The 25,300-nt window shown below is 43.4% G+C and overlaps 1 protein-coding gene across 2 annotated transcripts in view; it reads left to right on the top strand.

Moving 5' to 3' along the window:
- The window catches only part of Ubr2 (ubiquitin protein ligase E3 component n-recognin 2), a 79,337-nt gene that overhangs the window by 6,027 nt on the left and 48,010 nt on the right, over positions 1-25,300 (top strand). The window contains exons 2-11 of one of the 2 annotated variants that reach the window (XM_050122731.1): positions 3,973-4,232; positions 9,320-9,398; positions 11,185-11,298; positions 13,452-13,582; positions 15,062-15,200; positions 16,076-16,138; positions 18,195-18,315; positions 19,540-19,647; positions 20,522-20,610; positions 21,797-21,895. In XM_050122731.1, coding sequence (XP_049978688.1) covers positions 3,973-4,232; positions 9,320-9,398; positions 11,185-11,298; positions 13,452-13,582; positions 15,062-15,200; positions 16,076-16,138; positions 18,195-18,315; positions 19,540-19,647; positions 20,522-20,610; positions 21,797-21,895 — 1,203 coding nt within the window. Of the gene's footprint in view, positions 1-3,972; positions 4,233-9,319; positions 9,399-11,184; positions 11,299-13,451; positions 13,583-15,061; positions 15,201-16,075; positions 16,139-18,194; positions 18,316-19,539; positions 19,648-20,521; positions 20,611-21,627; positions 21,727-21,796; positions 21,896-25,300 lie in introns of both variants that reach the window. The other variant, XM_050122730.1, reaches the window with a different exon arrangement.

The following is a 25,300-nucleotide window of genomic DNA, read 5'->3' as shown; positions in this document are numbered from 1 at the left end:
TCTCTCTCTCTCTCTCTCTCTCTCTCTCTCTCTCTCTCTCTCTCTCTCTCTCTCTCTCTCTCTTTCTCTTTCTCTGTCTCCCCAGGGTTTATCAGCCCAGGCTGTCCAGAAACTTGCTTTATAGGCAGGCTGGCCTTGAACTCATAGAGATCTGCTGGCCTCTGCCTTCCAAGTGCTGGGATTTTCATTCATTCTCTTGTGTTTGCTTTCTTACCTTAGTGAAGTGTAGGTACAGGGTCTTGTTCATGCTATGCAAGTGTTCTACCCCAAGCTATATCTCCAGTCCTCTCTTTTTTGAAAAATCTATTTATTCAGGACATTTCTGGCCCGATTTGCTGCCACATGCTTTTAGTCATAGCACTCAGGTGGTGGAGACGCGTGGATTCCTGTGAGTTCCCGTTCTACATCAGGGCTATAGAGTGAGACCCTGTTATCCCCCTCCGATTTTCACTTTATTTTAAAATACGTGTGTGTGTGTAAGAGAGTATGTTCACATTAGTGCAGGTACCCTTAATGTCCAAAAGAGAGTGCTGGATCCCTTATGCTGGATCCCGAGTTGTAGACAGATGCTGGGAACAAACTCTGGTCCTCTGTAAGAGCAGTACATGTTTTTACCCTCTCAGCTATTTCTCCAGCCCCTGAATGCATTTATTTATTTATTTATTTTTGGGTTTTTCGAGACAGGGTTTCTCTGTGGCTTTGGAGCCTGTCCTGGAACTAGCTCTTGTAGACCAGGCTGGTCTCGAACTCACAGAGATCCGCCTGCCTCTGCTTCCCGAGTGCTGGAATTAAAGGCTGCGCCACCACCGCCCGGCTGAATTTATTTTTTAAGTGAGTATTTATTTATTTGGTTTTTCAGGACACAGTTTCTCTGTTAACAGTCCTGGCTGGCCTAGAACTCAGAGATCTGCCTGCCTCTGCCTCTCGAGTAGATTAAAGGCGTGCATTACCACTGCCCAGCTATAATTTGTTCTTACTTGTCCTGTTGTTGGACTCTAGAGTCCAACACTGTCTCCTACTGAAAAATGCTTTTAATAAAACTTTAGTGTTGTCAGTTAAAATTGTATTCAGATTTCTTACACTTTCTCATTCACAAAATATGCATACAATAATTTAATAACTTTTATTATCTTCGCTCACCTGACAGTGAATAAACAATTGGACATTTAGCCATGGATGTGGCCAATAAAGATGTCTTTTAAATACTCAATGAGTGAGGTGCTTGCCTTTAATACCAGTACTCAGGAAGTAGAAGCAAGAGGGTCTCTTAAGGGTTCAAGGCCAGGCTGATCTATATAGAGAGTTCCAGGATATCCAGAGCTACATAGAAAAACCCTGTCTCAAAAACAGACAAAAAGGCCGGGCAATGGTGGCACACGCCTTTAATCCCAGCTCTCGGGAGGCAGAGGCAGGCGGATTTCTGTGAGTTCGAGACCAGCCTGATCTACAGAGCTAGTTCCAGGACAGGCTCCAAAGCCACAGAGAAACCCTGTCTTGAAAAACCAAAAAAAAAAAAAAAAAACAGACAAAAAGTACTCAATGAGTAAGATTCCACTGCTTGCCCTTTTTATCACTATAGAGCTTAAAGTGTGTGCGTGTGTGTGCGCGTGCGTGTGTGTGAGTGAGTTCATGCTCACACATTGTGTTTCTGCATTATAAAATTTTGATTTATAGCTACTCTTTTAAAAGGGGAGAATCCTTAAAATGTTGGGATTGCCTCCTAAGAAATACTGTCATTTTAACAATAATTTGCTCCCTTCCTGCTTACATGAAACAAACATGAAGATAATTCACTTTTACTCAAGTGGTAAAAAACTTAGATTTGCAGTTACGGTCTTTCTTTCAGTACCAAGCCTTATGAACTAAGATACTTAGATTTTTAGCAAGAGTTCTATGGAACATGAGATTGGCTAAAAAGTTATTTAGTTTAGTCACAAATATTTCAAATGTTGTGTGGGCTGAGGATTATACAGATAACAGCTAATGAAGTAATTGACTGACTGTCTAGGAGCATTTTCTCTGGATGTACATGTGTGGCCATGTGTATTCCTGGGGCCCTTGCAGTTGAGAAAAAGGCCCCACATACCCTGGAATTAGAGTCACAGATGGTTGTGAACCACCACGTGGGCGCTGAACCTGGGGCCTCTGCAGGAGCAAAAGTGCTCTTAACCTTTGAGTCATCTCCAGCTCCGCACATTGACTTATTCTTTATCTTCCTGCTTCTGGAATTACAGGTGTACAGACAGCACTATGCCTGGCTTGGAGTCCTCCCCCAGGCTCCCTTTTTGGTTTTTCAAGGCAGTGTTTCTCTGTGTAGACTCAGCTGTCCTGGAACTTGCTCCTGCTGGCTAGCCTGGAACTTGGAGGTCCGCTTGCCTCTGCCTCCCAAGTGCTGGGATTAAAGGTGTGCATCATCAAGCCTGGAAAGTAGAAGCCTTTCTTAACAAGACCCTGATTGCATCTTAAGTAAACACTGGGTTTATGAGTTGTGTTAGCAGTTCACTTAGCTGCGTTGTAGTAGAAATGGTCCCTTTATTTCATGTTGTGATGTTTCTATCTTTTTCTTGGCTTAGAGCCAATATGGCACAAAGAAGTTTAAGAGAGCAATGGCATGTGTGGCAGAGGAGGCAGGATATGTGGCAGAAGGCCAGAGAAGGAGAGAAGGAGAGAGGAAGGGCAAGGGAGTGCTTCCAGGGGTCTTACCTAGGGCTCAGTGGGTTCAGCTTTAGACTTAACTGACCTAAGTCCAGAGGTCTGGACTTCCTCCGCTTTCTTTCTGGAGTGTAAACAGAATGAGTGAAAACACACTTGTAGTCGCTCACCAGTCCACCAGTCTAACCAAGTGCTCACTGCTGCACACCTGACGAAGGGCAGGGAGGAGGGAAATGGTCTGAAAAGACACCTCCTGGGAGGAAAAGCCAGTACACTCAGGGAGTGACCAGAAACAGCCAGAAAGCAGGGCAGTAAGCCAGAAGGACTTAGCAGGCCGTTTCAGGGCCTTAATCATGAACATATTGGGAAGATGGATGACATGTTCAAGTGGGTATTTGTCACAAATTACCCCAATAGTGAGGTTAGAAAAATTTGCAGAGGGACAAAGCTGGTGGGGACCCCATGGCCATGCTGCTCCTGGGATGGGGTGCAGGAGAGTTTTTGGTACCTGTGACAGTGGAGACAAAGTGCCGATGTTGAGTGGAGCAGAGGAAACTTCGAGTTTAGGTGAACACTGCCGCGGAGAAAGGAGTAACAGGTTCGGATGGCGGTGGAGGTTAGGAGTGCAGTGTGGGCAGCCTGTGAGATACCCAGATATATAAGGAGATGGAAGCAAAGTCGAGGCCCTCAAAAGGGAAGTGGTTTTGATTTTTGGTTTTTTATTTGGATTTAGTAGGGAGAGCTAAGGGGAAAGGATTTAGAGAGAGAGAGAAGCTGGACAGAGAAAGAAGCCATAGTCAATAGACCAGGCTCTTGTAGGATAACGTTCATGAGAGATTACACACACACACAGTCTATCCATCCAGGCTCTTGTGGGATGACATTTATGAAAGCGCGCGCGCGCGCACACCATCTATCCATCTGTCCGTTCCTGACATGAAAATCCCTCTCACAATTGGAATAACATTTTTCGAGCAAAGTATTGGAAGTCAAATGAACACAACAGCTGTGGTTTAAATAAGGTGTGTGTGTGTGTGTGTGTGTGTGTGTGTGTGTGAGAGAGAGAGAGAGAGAGAGAGAGAGAGAGAGAGAGAGAGAGAGAGAGAGAGAACCTTTATGAGGGTCCTGGGGATTGAAATGAAGTCATCAGGCAAGCACTTTTACCCATCTTGCTGACCCGGATTAAAATTGTAATGTATAACAATATAAACAAAACATTATTATTATTATATTTTTACCAAAAAAGGAAGTTGGTTATAATTGCTCGAATTAGTACTCAGTTGACTTTATTTAAAACTTTTTTTTTTTTTTTTTTTAAAGAAATGGCTGCAAGCAACTGACCTTACCAGAGAAGTATACCAGCATTTAGCCCACTGTGTGCCCCAAATCTACTGCCGGGGTCCCAACCCTTACCCCCAGAAGGAAGACACACTCGCACAGCACATCTTGTTGGGGCCAATGGAGTGGTACATCTGTGGTGAGGACCCTGCCCTGGGCTTTCCGAAGCTTGAACAGGCGAACAAGCCTTCTCATCTCTGTGGCCGAGTGTTTAAAGTAGGCGAGCCCACGTACTCTTGCAGGTAAAATACGACAGTTCTTCTCTGAAACCTTCAGATTTTTATTTCCAAATTATGAAACCTATACATTTAAAAGTACACACCGCCAATACTACAGTTTAATTAACTGATTTAGGAGCAAATAGTCATGAAATGGTTTTCCAGATCAAGAGCAGCCTGTCAGCAGCACAGGAGAAGGCCTGAGTAACTTCCACCTCTGTCCTGGCCTGTTACTTCCTGACGCATCGTGCTTACAATGATTCTTTTTGATGCTCTCATTGTTCCGGAGTTGGCTGTGGAACCCCGTCACACTGGCCCCTTTGTTTCTCTCCTCTGCCTTCATTAGCTTTGGGGTGCTGCTTCCCTCTCTGGCATGATGAGGTGCCCACAGCTTTCTGTATTTGCTGTGACCTATATGAGAATCAGTCATTTCTCCAAGGAGTTTCTTTTTAATTGGGGATGGTGGAAATTAGGATATGTTTGCTGTATGGGCTTAATGCAAGATGACCTTAAAAGATTGCTGAAATTGAGTCTGTGAGAGAAGACAGAAGAACGTGCCCTGACCCCTTCTCACTTCTTGTGCTGATTATCACTGCTTAACACTGTCCTTCCAGAAATTCTCTGTGCCTACTAGGCATCATGCATGCATGTGTATACACAGATGTACAGACTGTCTTAACCATATGTGCAAACATAGGCTGGCAAGATGGCTCAGTGGGTAATGGCAGCTGCTGCTGAGCTTCTTGACCAGAGTGTGATCCCAGAGACCACTCAAAAGCCCATATACATGTGACCATGCACACAAAATAAATTAATGTAATGAAAAGAAATATGTAAGTCAGGTGTGGTGATGCACGCTTCCAGCACTCGGGAGGCAGAGGCACGCAGATCTCTGAGTTCGAGGCCAGCCTGGTCTACAGAGCGAGTTCCAGGACAGGCATGACTACATAGAGGAGCCCTGTCTCGAAACAAGTATGTATACAGAACTAAATTTTCTAAAAGTTTAGCGTCTTTCCATTCAGTTTACACAGCTAAAGAGTATGCCGTCGTGTGGATATACTGTTGATAGAGGCGTTGTTCAACTTGTAAAAAACATTTTGCTGTAAAATTTGAATTAAGCTAATTAAGGTATCTGGTTTTCCATGTTATTTTTTCCTTATCAGTGTGGTCAGAGTATCACTTCTGATCGTACCGTACAGTGAAGCGCTGTAGAGTGAGTTCTTGGCATTATAAAGACCTCTCTGAGCGTGTTGCTGCTGCTTGGGGAATAGATGGAGTTCAACCTTGTGATTCACAGATCCGGAGGCTGCGCTCCAGTGGTGTCCTCTACCCAGAAGATACAATGCCAGCCGCACATTTGTGTGTCTTTAAATCTAAAGTCTGAATTTTACCCCAGTCTACTTGATTTTCTTTTTATGATCTTGATACTTTTGAAGATTACAAACTAGTTATTTTTGAAAATGCCCTTCAAGTTGGATTTGTCTGGTAAATAGACCTTGTACCTTTGGCCAGATGGCCACAGAGATGATGAGTCCAAGCCTGGTGTGTGGCCGTGGTCCCACTGATCCCTGATGACAGTGCTGTCCGCAGCTGTTCCCGCTATAAAGTCATTCCCGCCCCAAGTAATGAAGAGTTGTGTAGGAAAGCTCTCTCATGGTGTTAGCTGTCCTTTCCTCTGAAGCTTTGAGTGTCTTTGTTTTGTTTTGTTTTGATATTTTTGCAGTGCTAGGACTTGAACCTGAGATGTATTGATCCATGACCATAACAGCTGAGGCACATACGTCAAGGCTAAAGTGCCAGCTTTGTGGAGGCTGTTTTCTCCGTCCACCTTTGCAGGGGTCCTGGGGATTGAAGGGACCATTGATCCAGCACCATTTTTTTTTTCACTTAACCACTGTGTCCTAACTTCACACAATAGAAGCTTTTGCCGCTGTTTGCTCTTTTTTTTATGCTGTTAGTGTTCTCAGAGTGCTTACTTAGTTTCTGGCACAAGATTGCTGGGCATTGGTAGCACATCTTTAATCCCAGTACTCAGGAGACAAAGGCAGGTGGATCTCTGTAAGTTCAAGGCAATCCTGGTCTAGAAAGAGAGTTCCAGGACAGCCAAGACTACACAAAGAAACCCTGTCAGAAAAACAAAAAACAAACAAAAGATGACTCGGTGACATCATAGATTTCTCCATCTGCCTTGATCAATCGTTTTCCCTAGAAATGGTTTTCTGAGTCAGGAATAGTTTTTAGCATAGGATAGCGGCTGGATGGCATCTGTGCTCATTGCTTTGAGGTGTTAGTCCTTCTAGACCCTCTTGTGGTCTGTAGTCTATCACTGTCCAAGCACTAAAATAGATATATCTGGGGTCTATGGTGATTTCTCCAGTTCTTGCCAACCCCTCAGGGTTCTTTCTGACCCCTCCCACCCAATTCTGAAAACCCCATTTTTCAGGATGGGTTGATTTGCAATTGGGATTCCTATGGCTCTCACCTTGGGTTTGATTAATTTGCCAGAAGGAATTGTATTTCTTGGGCTACTATAAAGCATATTGCAAAGGATACAGATGAAGGAATATACAGGGCAAGATCTTGGAGAACCTTCTGTGCCCTCTGGGGGTGGCTCCCCCAGGTGTGAGCATTCTGGAAGCTCTCCATGCTGTGTCCTTTCTGGTTTTTATGGAGCATGGGTGAAGCTCAGTCATGTTGCACTGTGATTGGACAAAAAAAGGGTAAGCCCTAATGCTCATAATAGACTGGGAAAATCCACAAAACCTGTCTGTATGGATTCTTCTTGGCCTTGAGCATTCCTTTAGGTGGTTTGGGGCAGGACCGTTCCTGGAATCTCCATTAGGATCCACTTAGGAGCTACTCTGTGAGGGTTTCTCTATGGCTGTCTTCAAGACAGAAAGGCTGGGGCGACTCACAAGTAGTCCAGTTCTGGTCACATGACTTAGAGAAGGGCAAAGGTAAGAGGAAGGCAGCAGAAGGTCAGAAGGAGTTTGCTTTCTAAGGCCTGGAGCACCTCAGGGTTATTCCAGCTGCTAGGAAGCACGAGCCAGAACATCTGTGTCATGTCACACCAGGCCTCTGCCTGGAAAGCCCTTTCTTTTATTCTTACATGCCAGAATGTTAGGGGTTTTTCGCTCATATATAATAAAATGTGGGAAAATGGGCTGTTTTTGTATTTTTTTTTCATGCAGCTAAATTTAAATGCTTAGACCTGTACTTTGTTGTTAAAAATATATGATGGCGGCTGGAGATTGGCTCAGCAGAGGTACCAAGTTCTGTTCCCAGCATCCATGTGGTCATCTTGAAGCTACTGGTATCCCCAGTCGTAGCAGTTCTAACTCACCTCTGCCCTGTACAGGCACCTGCACTCAGGTGCACATACACAGAGATACATAAAATTTAAAATGCTGAAAATAAATATTTGAAAGATGGCTCAGCAGTTAAGGATGTTTTTCAACAGCCTCATACTTGAGTTAAATCCCAGGACCCACATGGTGGAAGGAGAGAGAGAATTGTGGTACATAGGCATGCGCACTCAAACACATGAATAAATATTACATGAGTTGATGGTAATAAAAGTTTATGAGTATTCTTTTGTTTTTTAATGGACTTTTCTTGTGGGCACTGAAACTCAGACATGTGGCAGCTGCTTTGGGACTCGTCCCTGGTAATGGCTAGGGAGTCCCTGAGATCGAGAAACAAAACAAGACTCTACCCCCTGTCCTGGGTTTTCTGTCACCCCTTAGAGAAAAAATTCTGAGGCCAACGGACTTGTGATTAATTTATTACAGAGCACAAGTAGGGCATGCAGGCTTCTAGAGAGAATTGTTTTGCTGGGGTTTTAGACGGCTTGTATGGGCAGACTAAATGGAGGAAAGGATTATTCATCAGTTAGGGTGCACTATTCTAAGAGTGGGTCCACTCTGTCCTTACATGGGGTTTTCAGGTGTGTCAGGTACGTGATGGGAACAGCTGGTGCTGGGAGACTGAAGATACGGAGAAGTCGTTCTGCTGAAGCAAGGCTAGCAGTCGTCTCAGCTGACCGCGTTGGTCCCAGCCTCTTTGGGGCGGTACTGTGTTGCAGCAGTCAAGGGAGGCCTGCTGCAACATAGCTCTGAGGTTGCATCAGCAGCTAGCCTCCATGTAATTTGACTCTTAGTAGAAAATCAAGTTGTATTGCGGCACTACTCTCTGTTACCACAAAGTACATGAAAGTTTAGTGCATAGACAGCATGCTTGGGCTGTAGAAGGAGATATATTGGTAACTCAGAACCATGGACTTGGCCTGCACCCACATCTCCATTATCCCAGGTTAGACTGCTCTATGAGCTGCTGTTTCCCAGTTGCAGATGTGGAATATTTATCTATTTAATGCCTCAAACATATACTGTCAGAGACCTGTGCTACTGTTCAAAATACAGGGGACAGTTGAAAGTGACATTTTACTGCTCTTTAAGTTCCTTCAATATTACTATTAGTTGTATAAGTTGTATATTTCCAATTCTTGTTCAGTGGTATTTATTTTCAACCTTTTGAGAATGTTCTTCAGATTAAGCATACAACAATTCTCCCATTCTGGGCTTTTGCAGCCTTAGACATTTCACTCTTGAACCCAGTTAGTCATAGGGCAGTTGTTGGCTTAATATGCAAGACATCTGCTCTGGCATGGTGGTGCATATGTTTATTCCAGGCACTCCGGAGGCAGAGGCAGGCAGATCTGTGTGCTTTCAAGGCCAGCCTGGTCTACATAGTGAAATAACAGAAAAGTGCTACTATCTAACAACAGGAGTTCAGTACTCATGCCCCACCTTCATTTTAGATGCCACTTCAATAGAAGGTTGTAAGCTGTGGCTGTAGGGTGCATTAGCTTACTAGATCAAGTCTTCCCAAACCTGTGGAGCAGTGGACAGACCATTCTGGTCAAGGCTGTGCTGAAAGGCTCCCTCATATACTCCAGCATGAAAACATGGGTGATTTCATTGAGCAGAGAGCTGCAGATTTGGGGACTAGCAGCTCCTATTTTGACACTTCCAGAATGGTTCTGATATTGAGGGAGAGGATTAATTTTTGATACCCATATTTATTCATTCTCTTTTTCTTTAACTTGACAGGGATTGTGCAGTTGATCCTACCTGTGTTTTATGCATGGAGTGCTTTTTGGGAAGTATCCACAGAGACCATCGATACAGGGTCAGTAATGGCAAGCACACACAGTGTTGAATTTTATACTGGGTACCTTTTGTCTCATTTTAAAGATCTAATGGCTGTGAGGGCAAACTGGCTACAATGTCTGTCACACCATTGCTCACCATGGTTGATTTGCTGCCCTGGCTGGCTACGTGGACATTCCCTTCCTCCCTTACTGCTCCACTTGGACTCCCTCCTAAAGCTGCATGCTCAGGCCCAAGGTCAGGGACAGTCTGCATTGAAGGAATGTGAGCAGTGAGCCCCTTGCTAGAGCCTCCAAACCAATTCTCATTTCAAAACCAAAAGATTTAGAGGTAAGGGTGGCGGGGGAGAATGGTTTCCAAATTGTGGGATTTTGTTTTTGTTTTTAGGAAATGTAGCTGTTAGTATAGTATTTTCCAAGCATAGACAAAGCCCAGAAGGGAAGGGGAGGTGTTCAGTATAGAAAGGGCTTTGCTAAGTATGGGTAAAGCCCTGGGTTTCGTCCTGGGGGAGGGAGAAGGAGAAGGGGGTAGAGGTGTTCAGTATAGAAAGGAGTTACAAGCCTACACTTCTTGGAACTCAAAGATTTAAGAAAGATAACATAAAAACTGGATCTTCTGTGCTAGCTGTCCTCTAGATTGATCTGGTATTTTAAATGATTATTAAAGAGGCCTATACTCCTCTGTTATTCAGGGCCTACCTCCAGCCCCTAAGACTCTTGATAATTTTATTTGAGGCTCTCCCCAGACCTGCCCTGTCCTCTGCTGAGCATGAGAGGTGGAGAAGGGACTGTTTGAGGAACCTTGCATGTTCCTTGGATAGACTGTAGGAAGAGCTTCAGTCCTGTTCCTAATCCCAGATCCCAGCTGGGCCAGGGCTCTTCCATGGTTGTTGGTATTCCCTCTGCCCAGGTCTTGATAATAGAGAACAGAAAGGATATATAGAATATCAGTACACACGCGCACACACACGCACACTATAAGCTGGCGAGATGCTCCCAGGTACCCTTCAGCTGCTCTGTCTGGTGTTTGGTAACAAGAGCACTTGTGTACACCAAGCTGTTTTCCAAGTGGCGGCCTACCATGTTTCTTGCCCATATCTGATCTCCTGGGAATAAATAATATGCAGAAGGACACTAATTACGCTGTGATACAGAGCATACAAATGCTTGCTTTGGGCAGAGTAAAGTTGCATTTATTCGAAAATTTGTTGCATCTGAATTAAATCATTCCTAACTCTTTTTTTGTGGTAGTTTTTTAAAATTACTACTGGTATACCAATTATTAGCCTGTAGGTTTTGTCTTGCCAGACTTAGTAGCTAGTTGCTGTAGCTTAAGTAAGTGTGACTAATTCCTGAAGCCTCCAGGTGATAACAAAGTTTCAATGAGCACTTTTTACCAACCCTTTAAAGGAACGGAATTTTAGGAGTTGTTAAAGAAGAAAAACTGTTTGCTTGAGCCTACTGTGTTACAGCATCATTAGTACAGACAGGAGCGCTCTAGCAGAACCCCAAGGGAATCTCCCCAGTCCTTTGTTTTCCTAATTAAGAAAGCAGTGTGTGCAGACACAGCCTCTCTGAAATACCTGAACTCTCCCCACTATAGCAAAGTAGCTCATTTTTTATTTTTTAGAAATCGGTCAAACCTACAGGCTTACTTGCAAGAAAACATTGACAGCCCCTTTTATTTGCTATTTTTTTCCCTTCAAAGCAAGGAACACTTAAGCAGTTTTCTGTCGTAGCACTTGATGTTATGTATAACCTGACATCCAGTGAATATTTACCAGATAACTGTCTTTTTTCTTCAAGATGACGACATCAGGCGGTGGAGGCTTCTGTGACTGTGGTGACACTGAAGCGTGGAAAGAGGGTCCTTACTGTCAAAAGCATGAGCTTCACAGCTCTGAAGTTGTGGAAGAGGAGGTAAAGATGCCCTCAGAGTTGTTGTGCAGGCAGAGATTAATGTTGGTTGTCTTCCTCTGTTGCTTCCCACCTTACTTTTTGAGACAGAGACTCAACAGCTGACCATTGAGCTCCAGGGAATCCTCCTGTCTCCTCCCCAGAGAGGGATTCTGTTCCTGCAGAAAACCCTGCCTAGTGCATGCTGTATTGGGCTCAGCTCTTTAGAGGGATGCTGGGGACAGCTCAGGCCCTCTTGCCTGTGGCAAGCTAGCTAGCCAGACTAGCAGGGTTGTTAAGCTTCAGCTTCCACAAGAGACCCCACCTTAACACAAAGGAGAAATCGATTAAAAAAAAAAAAAGACACCTGACATCAACTTCTGGCCTACGATTATACATGTACATATGTGCAATTAATCTTACCTACACACATATATAAACACACCATACACACATGTGCACACAGAAAAAAGTAATAAATACTGTGTTAGGTAAGAACAAAGATAGAAACATTACAAAGGGAGATTTATTAAAATCTAGGCTTGTACCGTAGGATCCGGCTCGTGCAGCAGTGGCCATCTGCATGCTGGAGAGACTGAGAACAGTCCACAGAGCTGGAGGACTCAGCATTCCCAGTTGGCACCGAAGCCCTGGCAGTTCCTGGAGAGTCACTTATGCTCAGTTCACTTTGGAAAGCCAAATTTTTCAGAGGCTGGAGTTTGATGGCAGCAGTTATAGCTGTCCTTGCTCAGGAGTGAGGGTAGACAGGCATTTGCCTGGGACCTCCTTCCAGCTGGCTCCTGTCAGAAGGTGCTGCTTGACTTTGAGGGTGGATCATTGTTCTCAGTTAAATCTCTGTAATAACTTCATACGTAGACCCAGACTTATGTTTCCTAGACAATACCAGATTCCCTCATCTTGCCAGTCAAGATTGACCATTGCAGGGCTACAGAAAGCTCACGGCTAAGAGCATTTGCTGCTCTTTGAGAGGACCTAGGTTCAATTCCCAGTACTCACATAATAACTCTCAACAATTTGTAACTCCCATTCCAGGGAATCTGACAGTCTCTTCTGGCGTTTCAAAAGCACAGGCAAGTATGTGCTGCAAGAAACACTTGTAGGCAAAACATCATACCAGTAAAATAAAACTAATTTTAAAAAGATCAGTGTTGCAAGTACTATCTGATTGTGGAAGAAATTTGTTGAGCAGGCATATAGACAATTGGATATGTTGTATTAAACAGCAGTAGCATATCTCATTACTGTGACAGTTAAGGAAAGCCCCATCAAAATTCCACATGGGGGCTGGAGAGATGGCTCAGAGGTTAAGAGCATTGGCTCTTTCAGAGGTCCTAAGTTCAATTCCTAGCAACCACATGATGGTTCACAACCATCTATAATGAGATCTAGTGCCTTCTTCTGTCATGCTGGCAGAGCACTGTATAAATAAATATGTAAATAAATAAATCTTTTTTTTAAAAATCCACATGGCTCCTTGGCAGAAGGTAGTGGGTTCAGGTACTTCTGTTTGTTGAGAGCCACAATAGACTGTGTGACATCTCCTTTGATAATTTAAGAAACTTCTCCCAGGTCTTAAATGGGGAATGACGTTTTCTCCTATGTAAATTGAATGACTGATTGTCTTTCCTTGTTTTATATGGGGTTTTTTTGCATTTGTTTAGAGTACGAGTGCTTGTACACATGTGCACACACACATACACATGTGTGTGCATGCACACACATGCATACCACAGACAGTCAGAGCACCTTGCAGGGATCGTTTTTCTCCATCTACTATGTAGGCTCTAGGGTTCAAACTCACATGGTTAGGCTTGACATCAAATACCTTCCCTCAGTTCTGCAAGTTGGAGCTTCCCATACACACTGGAAAGATGGTTTGAGGTTAGAGTTTAGCGTTCCCGTGCTGTTCCACAGTGCTTAGTTATATGCATTAGGCATTTGAGTGTCTGAATGTTTTGACTCAGCTAATTTAAAATTGAGATCATGGGAAGAAAACATTTTAGGAATTGTAATTTTGTGTTTTGTAACATGTACAGGATTAAATTTGTTATGTAACAAAACCTGGCACCCTTCTTGTGTTTGAGAGTTGGAGTTGGAAGGCAAAAAAAAAAAAAAAAAAAAACACTAAGGGAGTTGTGTTTTCTGTTCTCCCTCAGGATCCTCTTGTGCATCTATCAGAAGATGTGGTAGCAAGAACTTACAACATTTTTGCTATTATGTTTCAATACGCAGTAGATATATTGACCTGGGAAAAAGAAAGCGAATTGCCTGCAGACTTAGAGATGGAGTAAGTATGGCTCGTTCCTTGTGTGTATGGGACCTGCTAAATTTTAACGTCATTCACACAGCTAGGAGAGAACATAAGTCTTTTCTTTTAAAATTATTACTGCATCTAGTCATCCATTTATTTGTGTATGCCATGAAGCTCAGAGGAGAACCTACAGGAGTCGGTTCTAGCTACCAAGTGGATCCTGTAGACTGAGCTCAGGTTGCTAGAGAGCAGCAAAGTAACCTAAACTGCTTGGCCACCATGCTGTCCCGGCACTTTTTTAAAAATTATTGAATTTTAGCAGAAGCATGACTTTGATATTCCAGCTTTGCAGCTTGTATGCTGATCAGTGAAGGTTTTCCTAGACGATTGGTTTGTAGCAGTGTTAGGTTACACAGAGCTAGCAAGACGGCTCAGCAAGTGAGGGCCTTGCCGCCAAGCCCGACAGCATGAGTTCTATCCCTGACATCTCTGTCCTTTGCTGTCTTTCTCTGACTGACCTGAACTCACTGTGTAGCCATGCTGCCCTCAAACTCACAGAGACCTGCCTGCCTCTCCTCCAAAGTGCCAGGACTAACGGTGTACACACCACGCCCACTAGCCTTCTCCTTTTGATGATCTAATAAAGCTGGAAAGATGTCAGGGGATGAGCTCTTCTATGTAAGTTTTTATGAAATGCTCAATGCAATTTTAGCCATTTTGCTTCTAATTATAAAATATATTCAACATTGTGCTATCTTATTGTCCATCTGCCGTTTTTATTTACACTGCTGAGGTCATAAACTAGCAAGCAGACAGCTGGATTCATTCAGCCACAGCTGTGTTAAAGGACTGGCTGCCAGCCCCTCTCTTCACACAGCCTCCTCTTTTCTGAAATGTTACTCCCTGCTTATTGGACCTTTGTTCATAGCTGAGGGTGACTGGGCTGGAAATTGGACATCAGGAGGTCACCAGACTAATTGGACATCAATCATCAAAGGGTGACTTCTTTGCTTTTTCAATGTGTTGCCAATAATTGGGGTTGTGTGTTATGCATTGGGTGTATTTTCTTCCTTCCGCCCTCCCTCCCTTCCTCCCTCTCTCTCATTTGTTTGTTTGGTTGGTTTTTGGTTTTTCAAGACGGGGTTTCTTTGTGTAGCCCTGGCTGTCCTGGAACTCACTCTTATAGACCAGGACTCGAGATCTGCCTGCCTCTGCCTCCCAAGTACTGGGATTAAAGGTGTGTGCACCACCACCGCCTGGCTTTTCTTTTGTTTGTCTTGGTTTTGTTCTTGTTGTTTTGACTTTATTTTCATTTAACTGGCCTGGGCCACCAACACGGGAACTCTGATGGGCTTTTCTTTTAATATTTGCCATTTATCAGTTCCCATCTGGCTGCAAGCCTACATCCTCCAGAGCCCTTTGGCCAGCACTTGAGCTGGTTGCCCTTCTTCAGTTCTTCTGCTACTGCTCATGCCCACTCTTTACACTGCATTAATGTCAACGTTCTCTCCCCAGAGAGAAGAGTGACACCTACTATTGCATGCTGTTTAATGACGAGGTTCACACCTATGAACAAGTCATTTATACTCTTCAGAAAGCTGTTAACTGTACACAAAAGGAGGCCATTGGCTTCGCAACTACAGTCGATCGAGATGTAAGTAATTTATCATGAGAAAGTTAACATTTCTTTGGTTTCTTTCATTTGTTTTTTTGAGACAAGAGTTTCTCTTTGTAACTTTGGAACCTATCCTGGAACTAGCTCTGTAAATGAGACTGGCCTTGAACTCAGAGATCCACTGCCTCTGCTTCCCGAAATTTAACTTTTTTTTTTTTTTTTTGAGAAGGAGGCCTTACTTTCTAGTCCAAGCTGGCTGGAACTTGCTGGCCTTGAACTTAGAAAGATCTTTATGCCTCTACTTCCCAAGGTCTAGGATTAAAGAAATAAAGGTTTTATTACAGATAAACTAGCATAGAAAAATTAATACAAGTATATGTGTCTAGGCTGTTTTTCAAATTTTGTTTGACTATTGGCCCAAATATATATTGTTAAAACTAAGCCATTACCAGGTAGAGCATTAAAAGGAAATGTACAGTTGCCCTAGTTCTGCTTAGTCATTAGAAACACTGGACCATGAGAATGGAATTTAGAGAAGCCTGCTAGAATAAGTGCTCTGTTGCCGTGTCTGTGTCTGTGTCTGTGTGTATGCATACATTGGTAGTTTAAATAGTCAAGCTAAGAAAAATTTTAGTCTTGTCTTTTTTTTTTTCCAAGACAAGGCTGTTCTGGAACTCGCTTTGTAGACCAGGCTGAACTCAGAGAAATCTGCCTGCCTCTGCCTCCCGAGTGCTAGGATTAAAGGTATGCATCACCACCACCTGGCACAATTTTAGTTTTTCATTGGTGACTAGAATAGATGTCATAAATATTAAAGGCTGATTCAGGTTGTACGTTCAAGCATATTCACTGATTGACAAGCTACTCACGCTGAATGTAATGCTTTCACAGTTAGTTTTGAATGTCTTTTACAGGGGCGTAGGTCTGTTCGATACGGAGATTTCCAGTACTGTGATCAGGCGAAATCAGTCATTGTGGTAAGTGATTTAAAAACATATCTGTTATTTTTTATCAGCTTAAAACTAACTCTCTATTATTTAGCATTTATCAAGACATTTGTTTGCCTTTATAAACCCACTGTCACCTAAATTGTGTTTAAAGATCATGATTCTTAGCCAGGCGGTGGTGGCGCACGCTTTTAATCCCAGCACTCGGGAGGCAGAGTCAGGTGGATCTCTGGGAGTTTGAGGCCAGCCTGGTCTACAAGAGCTAGTTCTAGGACAGGCTCCAAAACCACAGAGAAACCCTGTCTCATCAAACCAAAAAATAAAAATAAAGATCATGATTCTTAACATATTATTATTCTGGTTCTCTCAAAGCTATTTAAGATTGCTAATAGGGAAGAAATTACATACATTTTTGGCCACATCAAATTTTTAACAAAATATTACATACTTAAGTCAAAAGACACAGCAGATTTGGAAAAATCTTCTGACACAGATGTGTATGATGTGTGTTTACAGAGGAAGTACGCAAAGCCATATATGTATAAAAGTAGGTTATGGACATAGGGTACGGATACAAGAAATAAAAGGAAGTAAAGTTATATGTTTCAGAAGTGTAGACATTTCTCTAACAAAGGGAAACAACCAATAAGAAAGAACATGGAGACACGGACTCCACCCTAACTGGGATACCTCAGTCCTGCTGGGTGACTTCCATCCAGAACAATAGTCAGCGGGGGGTATAGGATAATTGAAACCCTTGTGTTGTGCTCATGGAAATGTAAAAGGACAGGAGCTGCTATGGGAAGCTGCATGGCCGTTCCCCTAGAAATTAAAAATAGAATGACCATATGAGCCAGGAGTTTTGTTTCTGGGTATGCATGTAAATGAGAAGTTTATTGAACCCAGTGTCTGTTGACAGGTGAACAGAGAAAATGTAGCATACATGTACAGTGGAATGTCTCCCCACACTTAAAAGTGTGACACTGTGTATAACTCTTGACTGATAAGTAAAATGAGCAAGAAATGGATGAATCCTTGTGTGATTCCACCTGTATGAGGATGGGAGAGCAGAGTGATAGCTCAGGATGGGGCAGGCACGTGTTCACTGGCTGCAAGGTTTCAGCTTGCAAAATGAAGCGTTCTTCAGACTGGAGACATAGAGGGCTCAGGGCTTAAGAGCACTGGCTATTGTTGTAGAGGACCCAGCTTCAAATCCCAGCACCTACATGGCAGCTCACAACTGTCCATTATGCTAGTTAAGGGGGATCTGATGCTCTCTATCCGCCTCCAGAGGCACTGTGCTCACGAAGTGTGCAGACATACTTGTGGGCAAAGCACCCATACATGTAAAATTAAAAAATAAAACTTTGGCCAGGCGGTGGTGGTGCACACCTTTAATCCCAGCAGTCAGGAGGCAGAGGCAAGAGGATCTCTGTGAGTTTGAGGCTAGCCTGATCTACAAGAGCTAGTTCCAGGACAGTCACCAAAGCTACACAGAGAAACCCTATCTTGACAAACAAAAAGAAAAAGAGAAAGAAAGAAAGAAAGAAAGAAAGAAAGAAAGAAAGAAAGAAAGAAAGAAAGAAAGAAAGAAAGATAAAGAAAAAAGGGCTGGAGAAATGGCTCAGAGGTTAAGAGCACCGACTGCTCTTCCAGAGGTCTTGAGTTCAATTCCCAGCAACCACATGGTGGCTCACAACCATCTGTAATGGGGTCTAGTGCCGAGAGAGAGAGAGAGAGAGAGAGAGAGAGAGAGAGAGAGAGAGAGAGGAAAGAAAGAAAGGGGTTGAAGGCAGAAAGCAAGCTTTCTTGAGGATGTAAGCTATTTGTAATTGGCACTACATATTTTCGTATATATGACCAAAGGCTCTGGTGACTCACAAGGTGGATCCTCCTCTTACTGTTGTCACTGAATCTTTAGAATCTATCTAGAAAATAAGCTGAATGTGTTAAAAAAAAAAAAATGGTGCTTTATTGTAGACACATGGAAGTCATGTGGGTATTGTGGTTGTATTAAGAATGCTAGTGCCTTCTGCCTCTTAACGGCTGTTTTAAGGTAGACTTTTCTCCTCCCTGTTTCCTTAAGAGGAACACCAGCAGACAGACCAAGCCGCTCAAAGTTCAAGTCATGCACTCATCCGTTGCTGCTCATCAGAATTTTGGTTTGAAAGCTCTGTCTTGGCTGGGAAGTATTATTGGATATTCAGGTAGGTTTGATATGTCAAGGCTGTATCTAAATGACATGACAGAAGGGACTGTTTTCAGTGACGCAACCTGTCAAACCCTTCACAGATGAAGCTGCAAAGTGCTGCTGTAATTAAATGTTAATGATAATACAATTTAATAAAATTAATTTAAATAATTTAAATGTTTGGCCTCTTACAGCTTTTGTTTATGACTAGTCCTTTGCATATCTGAAACCGTGTACATTGGAATCTACTAATTTATGTTTGCCAGTCTTAGGTTTTTCTTTTCTTGACTTACATAGAAGACAGTTTGTCTGTACCATAATCATGAACCTTGTGTCCAAAGCCAAAAATGCAAGTTGGGTTCTATTCACTAAAGGGTAAATTAGGAATAGATTTATGCTACCTGTCATGAATAGGCAAAACATAAATGTTACTATAGGGAAGATCCCTTAACATTTGTATTGAAGGCTGTTAGAAAAATACTACACTGTGAACTGATGATTAAAAACACAGATGGGACCGAGCAGTGGTGGCATACACCTTTAATATCAGCGTTTGGGAGACAGAGGCAGTCTGATCTCTGTGAGTTCAAGGCCAACTTTAGTCTACAGAGTTCAGGACAGCCAGAGCTGTTACACAGAGAGACCTTGTCTCAGGGGAGGGAAATACAGACCGAGATACACCACATGCATGTATGCTGGAGAGCTTATCTAGAGCGCAGCGTCTAGAAGATGTGAGAGTCTGTCTTCCAGGCCTCTCATACAGTGCTGTAGTGTAGTTGTTTGATGGAAAATATTTTACGTAGCATTAATAACCCATATTGATACATATTGCAGTGTAAGGGCTACACATTGTTCTGTTAGCAGTTTTGTGTTGTGACTACCTCACACATAGTCTTTCTGGCTGATTTTACTACCCCTGTGTCCCTTTGCATAAATACCTAGAGAATAGCATTACATCAGCAAGTTGGGGATTCTTTTTTTTTCCAATTAAATTCATTAGGGCAGAAAAGACTATTGCCTTTCTGACAGACATTAACTTTGACATCCTACAATTAGAGTTGTGATTTGAGGTTTCTAATGTTTTCTCCTTTTTGTAAAAACGAAATAGTTAATAAGGTTCTTCCCCAGTTTACCCTTCACTAAGACGTGGCGCTGATTGGAGCCCACACTGAAGCATCATCTCGTTACTATTTAAAGCTTGCCGTTCCTGTCTCATGACTGTTCTTCCTTCTGTTTAAAGATGGCCTTCGCCGGATTTTGTGTCAGGTCGGATTACAAGAAGGGCCAGATGGTGAAAACTCTTCTCTGGTGGACAGACTGATGCTTAATGATTCCAAACTATGGAAAGGTGACTTGCTTATCGCTTCTGAGGGTTGGTGTGGCAAAGCTGGGTATTTTTTTTTTAATTTGGAAATGTTAATAAATATATTTGTACTTTTTAAAATTACAATTGTAGTGCTAGGTTCAGACCCTAACAAATACACCAAACATTAGCACTGTAACCTTATTTAAAAAAAAAAAAAGTATTGTATAGAAGGCCTATGACCTAGATTAAAGAGCTTCTGTATCTTCTTACAATATCACATGTAGAGTTAGGCAAGGCAGTACATGCTGTGTTCCCAGAACTCAGGAGTCCAACACCAATCTAGGCTACAGGCTAGCACGCACTGCAAAACAACAAAGGGAAAGGGGGATTAATTTTGCACGCATTTTATTTTTAAAAACATTGCAGGGGGCTGGAAAGATGGCTCAGTGGTTAAGAGCATTGCCTGCTCTTCCAAAGGTCCTGAGTTCAATTCCCAGCAACCACATGGTGGCTCACAACCATCTATAATGAGGTCTGGTGCCCTCTTCTGGCCTGCAGGCATATACACAGACAGAATATTGTACTCATAATAAATAAATATTTTTTAAAAAAAATTGCAGGATGGAAGAGATGACTCAGTAGTTAAGAGGATACACTGCTCAAGCAGAGGACCCAAGTCCTGGTCCCAGTTATACACATTAGGTGTCGTCCACCTGTAACTCCGGTGTCAGAGGGATGTGGCACTTCTCGCCTCCATGGTCATCTGGGCAGACACACATGTTGATAATTAAAGTAAAATCTTTTTTTTAAAAAGTGTTTTGTTCTGAGCAAAGCATAGAGTTTTGTCTTCTGGTCTGAGATGCATGCAGCTATGGAAATGGAGTTCTGGTCTCTCACACTCTGCTCTTCTCCGAAGGCGCTAGGAGTGTCTACCACCAGTTGTTCATGAGCAGCCTGCTCATGGACCCCAAGTACAAGAAGCTCTTTGCTGTTCGATTTGCAAAAGTAAGTAGGATTTTTATTTTTCCAGTTAGTTATTGAAGGAATAACTATAGTATTTGGGGCTCCAAAACTATTAATGTTAACAATGAGATGTGAGGTTATCCATATGAAATTCTAAGAAACTTCAGAATCTTCTTACCTTTTACCAATAAAAGTGTAGAAACAAGACTCCCCCCCCCCCCCCCCCAATACATAAATGCGTAGTGATTGCTGGGCAGTGGTGGCGCACGCCTTTAATTCCAACACTCTGGAGGCAGAGGCAGGCGGATCTCTGAGTTTAAGGCCAGCCTGGTCTTCAGAGTAAGTACTAGTACAGCTAAGGCTACACAGAAAAATCCTGCCTCAATCCCTTCCCTGCCAAAAATATAACAACATAAATATGCAGTGATTGGGATTTGAAATGGTGACTTAACCTCATGCCATTACAGATGTGTCTAATCCTATTAAAATCCATGGAGGCACTGTGCCTCTCTTGGTATGATTTGGGAATGGTGAATTCCAGGTGGCTGACAGAATTGGTTTTGCTTTCAGAAGCACATGGTGACACTAAGTACTTACTTTATGTATGCCCCAGTGGGAACACTTTACAGAGGAAGCACATGGCAGTCATTTGGAGAGATCTTTCAGAACATTCATGTTTGTGTCCTATTCCCAAATCTATCGATGGTGACCTTGCAGGAGTCACATGATTCTGATGTGTATTCCAAAGCAATGAAAGGCTGATTTGGGGGCAGATAGTATGATGTTGCTGTGTCTCATCCCCCAGTGAACAGTGGACCTTAGGGTTTTAGGAGGTCTGACTCCCTATTTGAGCTGCTAAACTAGCACTGTGCTTCAGAAGAACCTATTAGCACAGCTTTCCGCAGCAAATCGGTATCGACGCAACATCTAATTGGTAGTGATCCTTTGGCTTCCATGTCCTACCCGTGTCTTCCTGTTGCCGTCCCTAGCACTGAGTTTTCAGTATAACCCTTAACCATTTGGTCACTGGACTAGAGGAATTTCCCCCTTGTTGTTTAGAATTACCAGCAGTTGCAGAGAGATTTTATGGAGGATGATCACGAGCGAGCAGTATCGGTGACTGCTCTATCTGTCCAGTTCTTCACCGCACCTACTCTGGTGAGTAGAGTCTGCCTCTCCTCTGTAACTCATAGCCGGCACTCCTTGCCTCTTTTTGCCTTCTTATTAGAACTATGAGCGTTTGCAGAGTGATTATGTGACAGATGACCACGACAGAGAGTTTTCAGTCGCAGACCTCTCGGTTCAGATATTCACAGTTCCTTCACTTGTAAGTACTGAAAGACTAGAGAATGCTCTTGTTTCCCGTTAACAGAAGTAAAGCCTCAGATCCTGGAGGTAAGACCTGTGTGCTCCTCAATAAGCTGGTACTTCGTGTAGGAGGCAGTCAGGTTTCAGACATCACCCAGCACACACAACGTATCTTTGAATGTCAAAGTAATAATGGAGGAGAGTTGTATTTCTTAGTGGTTTTGGACTGATGAATTAACATTTAGCAAGATGGGCAGTGGTAGTGCTCACGCCTTTAATCCCAGCACTGGGGAGGCAGAGGCAGGTGGATCTCTGAGTTCAAGGCCAGCTTGGTCTACAAGAGCTAGTTCCAGGACAAGCTCCAAAAGTACAGAGAAACCCTGTCTCAAAAAAAATAATAAAATAAAATTTAAAAAATTAACATTTAGCTGGTTAGTTTATCAAATATATTCCTGACATTCGAATCAGATAACATGCCATATACCATCTTAGATCTTGAAGAATCTTCCTCCTCAATCCTCCCCCTCATAAGGAAAGAGTAGCTAAGGCAACTGAGTCACATTGCTTGGCTTGGCTTTTACTAATGTTCTCCAGGTTGCTTTCTGACCTAGTCAGGGTTACTAGTGCTGTGAAGAAACACCAGGACTAAAAGCAGCTTAGAGAGGAAAGGGGTTCTTTGGTTTATGGAGGAAATCAAGACAAGAACTCAAACAGTTCAGGAACCTGGAGGCCGGAGCTGATTCAGGGGCCATGGAGGGGTACTGCTCACTGGCTTGCTCAGCCTACCTTATAGACCCCAGAACCACCTGCCCAGGGATGGCAGCACGTCAGTCACTAAGAAAATGTCCCACAGGCTTGCCTATAGCCAATGTTAGGAGACTCCCTCCTCTCAGATGACTTCAGCTTGTGTCAAGTTGACATAAAACCAGCCACGACGGTGAAGCCTCCATCAGTTAAGTTTCATCATGTATGGTAACTAAAGATTGTACTCCATTGAACAAATTTATTACCATTTATTAGGCAAGGCTTTAAAAGTGAAATGATGAATGAAACAGATGTGACTGGAATCAGTAATGAAAACGTTCTGCCAGAGGCCCTGAGTTCAGTTCCCGGCACCCACATGGTGGCTGGAAACACCTATGACTCCAGCCCAGGAGTCTGATGTTGCCTTCTGGCCTCAGGCACCAGGCTGGAATGCAGTACATGGACATACACGAAGATGAGCAGCAATACACATTAAGTTTGCTTTCTGCAAGAGCGAATAAGGCCATGGCCCTTAGCCGGAGTCCACCTTCTGTGGAGACTGGAAGGGAGGATGTATGCAGAGTGCGCCATGGGAAGGGTTTGCATGTGGGAGCAGCTCGGTGTACTCTGAGCTCAGAGCAAGGCTGTGGAGTTTGAAGAACAGTTTGTACTCACTTTCCTAGCAAGTACATTTTCTAGTGGGGCTGGAGGAGTCACTTCTTTTTGTTAAAAAAATATTTGCTAGCTGGGCAGTGGTGGTGCACACCTTTAATCCCAGCACTCGGGAGCTAGAGGCAGGCAGATCTCTGTGCATTAAATGCCAGCCTGGTCTACAGATCCGGTTCTAGAACATCCAGGACTGTTACACAGAGAAGCCATGTCTTCCAAAAAATCAAAAGGAAAGGAAAGTATCTAGCAAAGACTATCTTCAGTGACCTACTCGCTAATGGACGCTACTGAAGGCCCAGTCAGGGATCGTGTGTTTATCTTAGAGCACGAGAGACACTTGGACCACTGGATTTTCACTTATCTTGTGTGTGCATGTGTGCATATGAGTACGTGTGTGAGCGTACTCAGGGCCTCACACATGCTAGGTGAGCTCACTCTACCATTGAGCTATAGCTCCAGTCCTACATTTGTGATTTGAAAAGACTGCTATTTGCAAGATGGGGAATAAATTAGAGGAAGACAGTAAAGCAAATCTGGAGAACTAACCTAGAACTTAATGCAGTGAGGCTGTGTAAAATGGGATGGCGCAGCTGGCAAAACCATTTGCTGCTAAGCCCGTACCTCGGGACAAGCCTGAGGCTACAAGGTGGAAGAAGAGACTCGAGCCCTGCAGGTTGTCCACTAATCCCTGTGCACGTGGTGGAGCACAGCACACACACACACACACACTCATTCATTCATTAATATTTAAAGTAAAAGAAGTTGAAGCAGCAGCCCAGAGGAGACTATGCGCTGAGCTGAGGTTCCCAGTGGATGTAGGGATTTTGAGAGCTGCCTTTTGTCACATCTGCAGACCTGGCTGAAGGACGATGGCTTTCATGACTACTGAGATTTGGAATTGAGGGTTATGTATAAGATGGCTCTGAAGTTTCTAACTTGTAATTAAGTGGAATTTCTAGACAGATCTTTGATGTAGGTGTATGTATTTACTCCTACATCACTCAATATTAAGCCCATGATGGCTACTGGGAAATGCGGATAAATGGGATATTCAGACTCATCACAGCCTCCACTGCCGGCTGTTGTCTGGAGCAAATCTGTGGGCCTTTTTCATTTGGTTAGCCACAACCTACTGTCTCCCTTGGCTTGGCAGACATGTCTCAGCCTGGGGCTGTCATGATTCAGGTTCTGAAACTTAGAGTCCTCGTACTTGAAGAAATTGCCTTCTTAGAGTCAACCTGGCAGGTTCAGGCACCACTTGACAGGAACGTTGGAGCTGACGATGGCTCACTGGATAGAAGCGCTTGCTGTGAAAGCGGTAGGACCCAGCTTGTATCCCAGCTCGGGCTGGAGCTGGGAGGAAGATCATTGGGCTTTGTTAGCCAGCTTAGCTTAAAAACAGTGACTCAGGTCAGTGAGAGACCAAGTTTTGAGGGACTGATGGGGAAGGTGGCAGGATGCTGGCGCTGGCCTCCGCATACCTGTACACACATGTACACCATACACAGAAACACCAAAGTGGGGAGGCCAAAAGGAAGAGAGGGAACATGCGGGCAGGGGCTCAGCAACTATGCAGGAATGTTAGAGAAATAGGCCCTAAAGAATAAAAATAGTGAACAGATGCATACACATGCAAACACAGACCCAGAGAACACCATGTCATGGTTCATGGCCAGGAGTTGATGTGGTTCTTGGCTTTAGTTTTCTTGTTTCTTTGGGAGTCCTGGAATGTGAATGTGTGGTGGGCATTGGTGTACCCTCCAGGTTACATCTGGAGAATACTTAACTTAGAGTCGGAGCTCCAGGCCCAGAACGCCACTTCTGCTCATTCTCTGCGCATCGATGCACTGTCTGCTCCTCTCCAGATGCAGGGCGGGTTTCACCACTTCCCTGGATTTTCTATCTTAAGTATTGGAAGAATTCTCTAGTGTACCATTTGGGCCTTGAAATTTCTTTATGAAAATATTTTTTATCAGTTCTATTTCTTAAATAAGTTTAGGGCTATTTAGGT

The sequence above is a fragment of the Alexandromys fortis genome, unplaced genomic scaffold (assembly GCF_014885135.2).
Source record: "Alexandromys fortis isolate MF-2015 unplaced genomic scaffold, M_Fortis_MF-2015_v1.1 scaffold_212, whole genome shotgun sequence".
NCBI lineage: Eukaryota > Metazoa > Chordata > Mammalia > Rodentia > Cricetidae > Alexandromys > Alexandromys fortis.
This window is presented reverse-complemented; position numbering and strand designations above follow the sequence as displayed.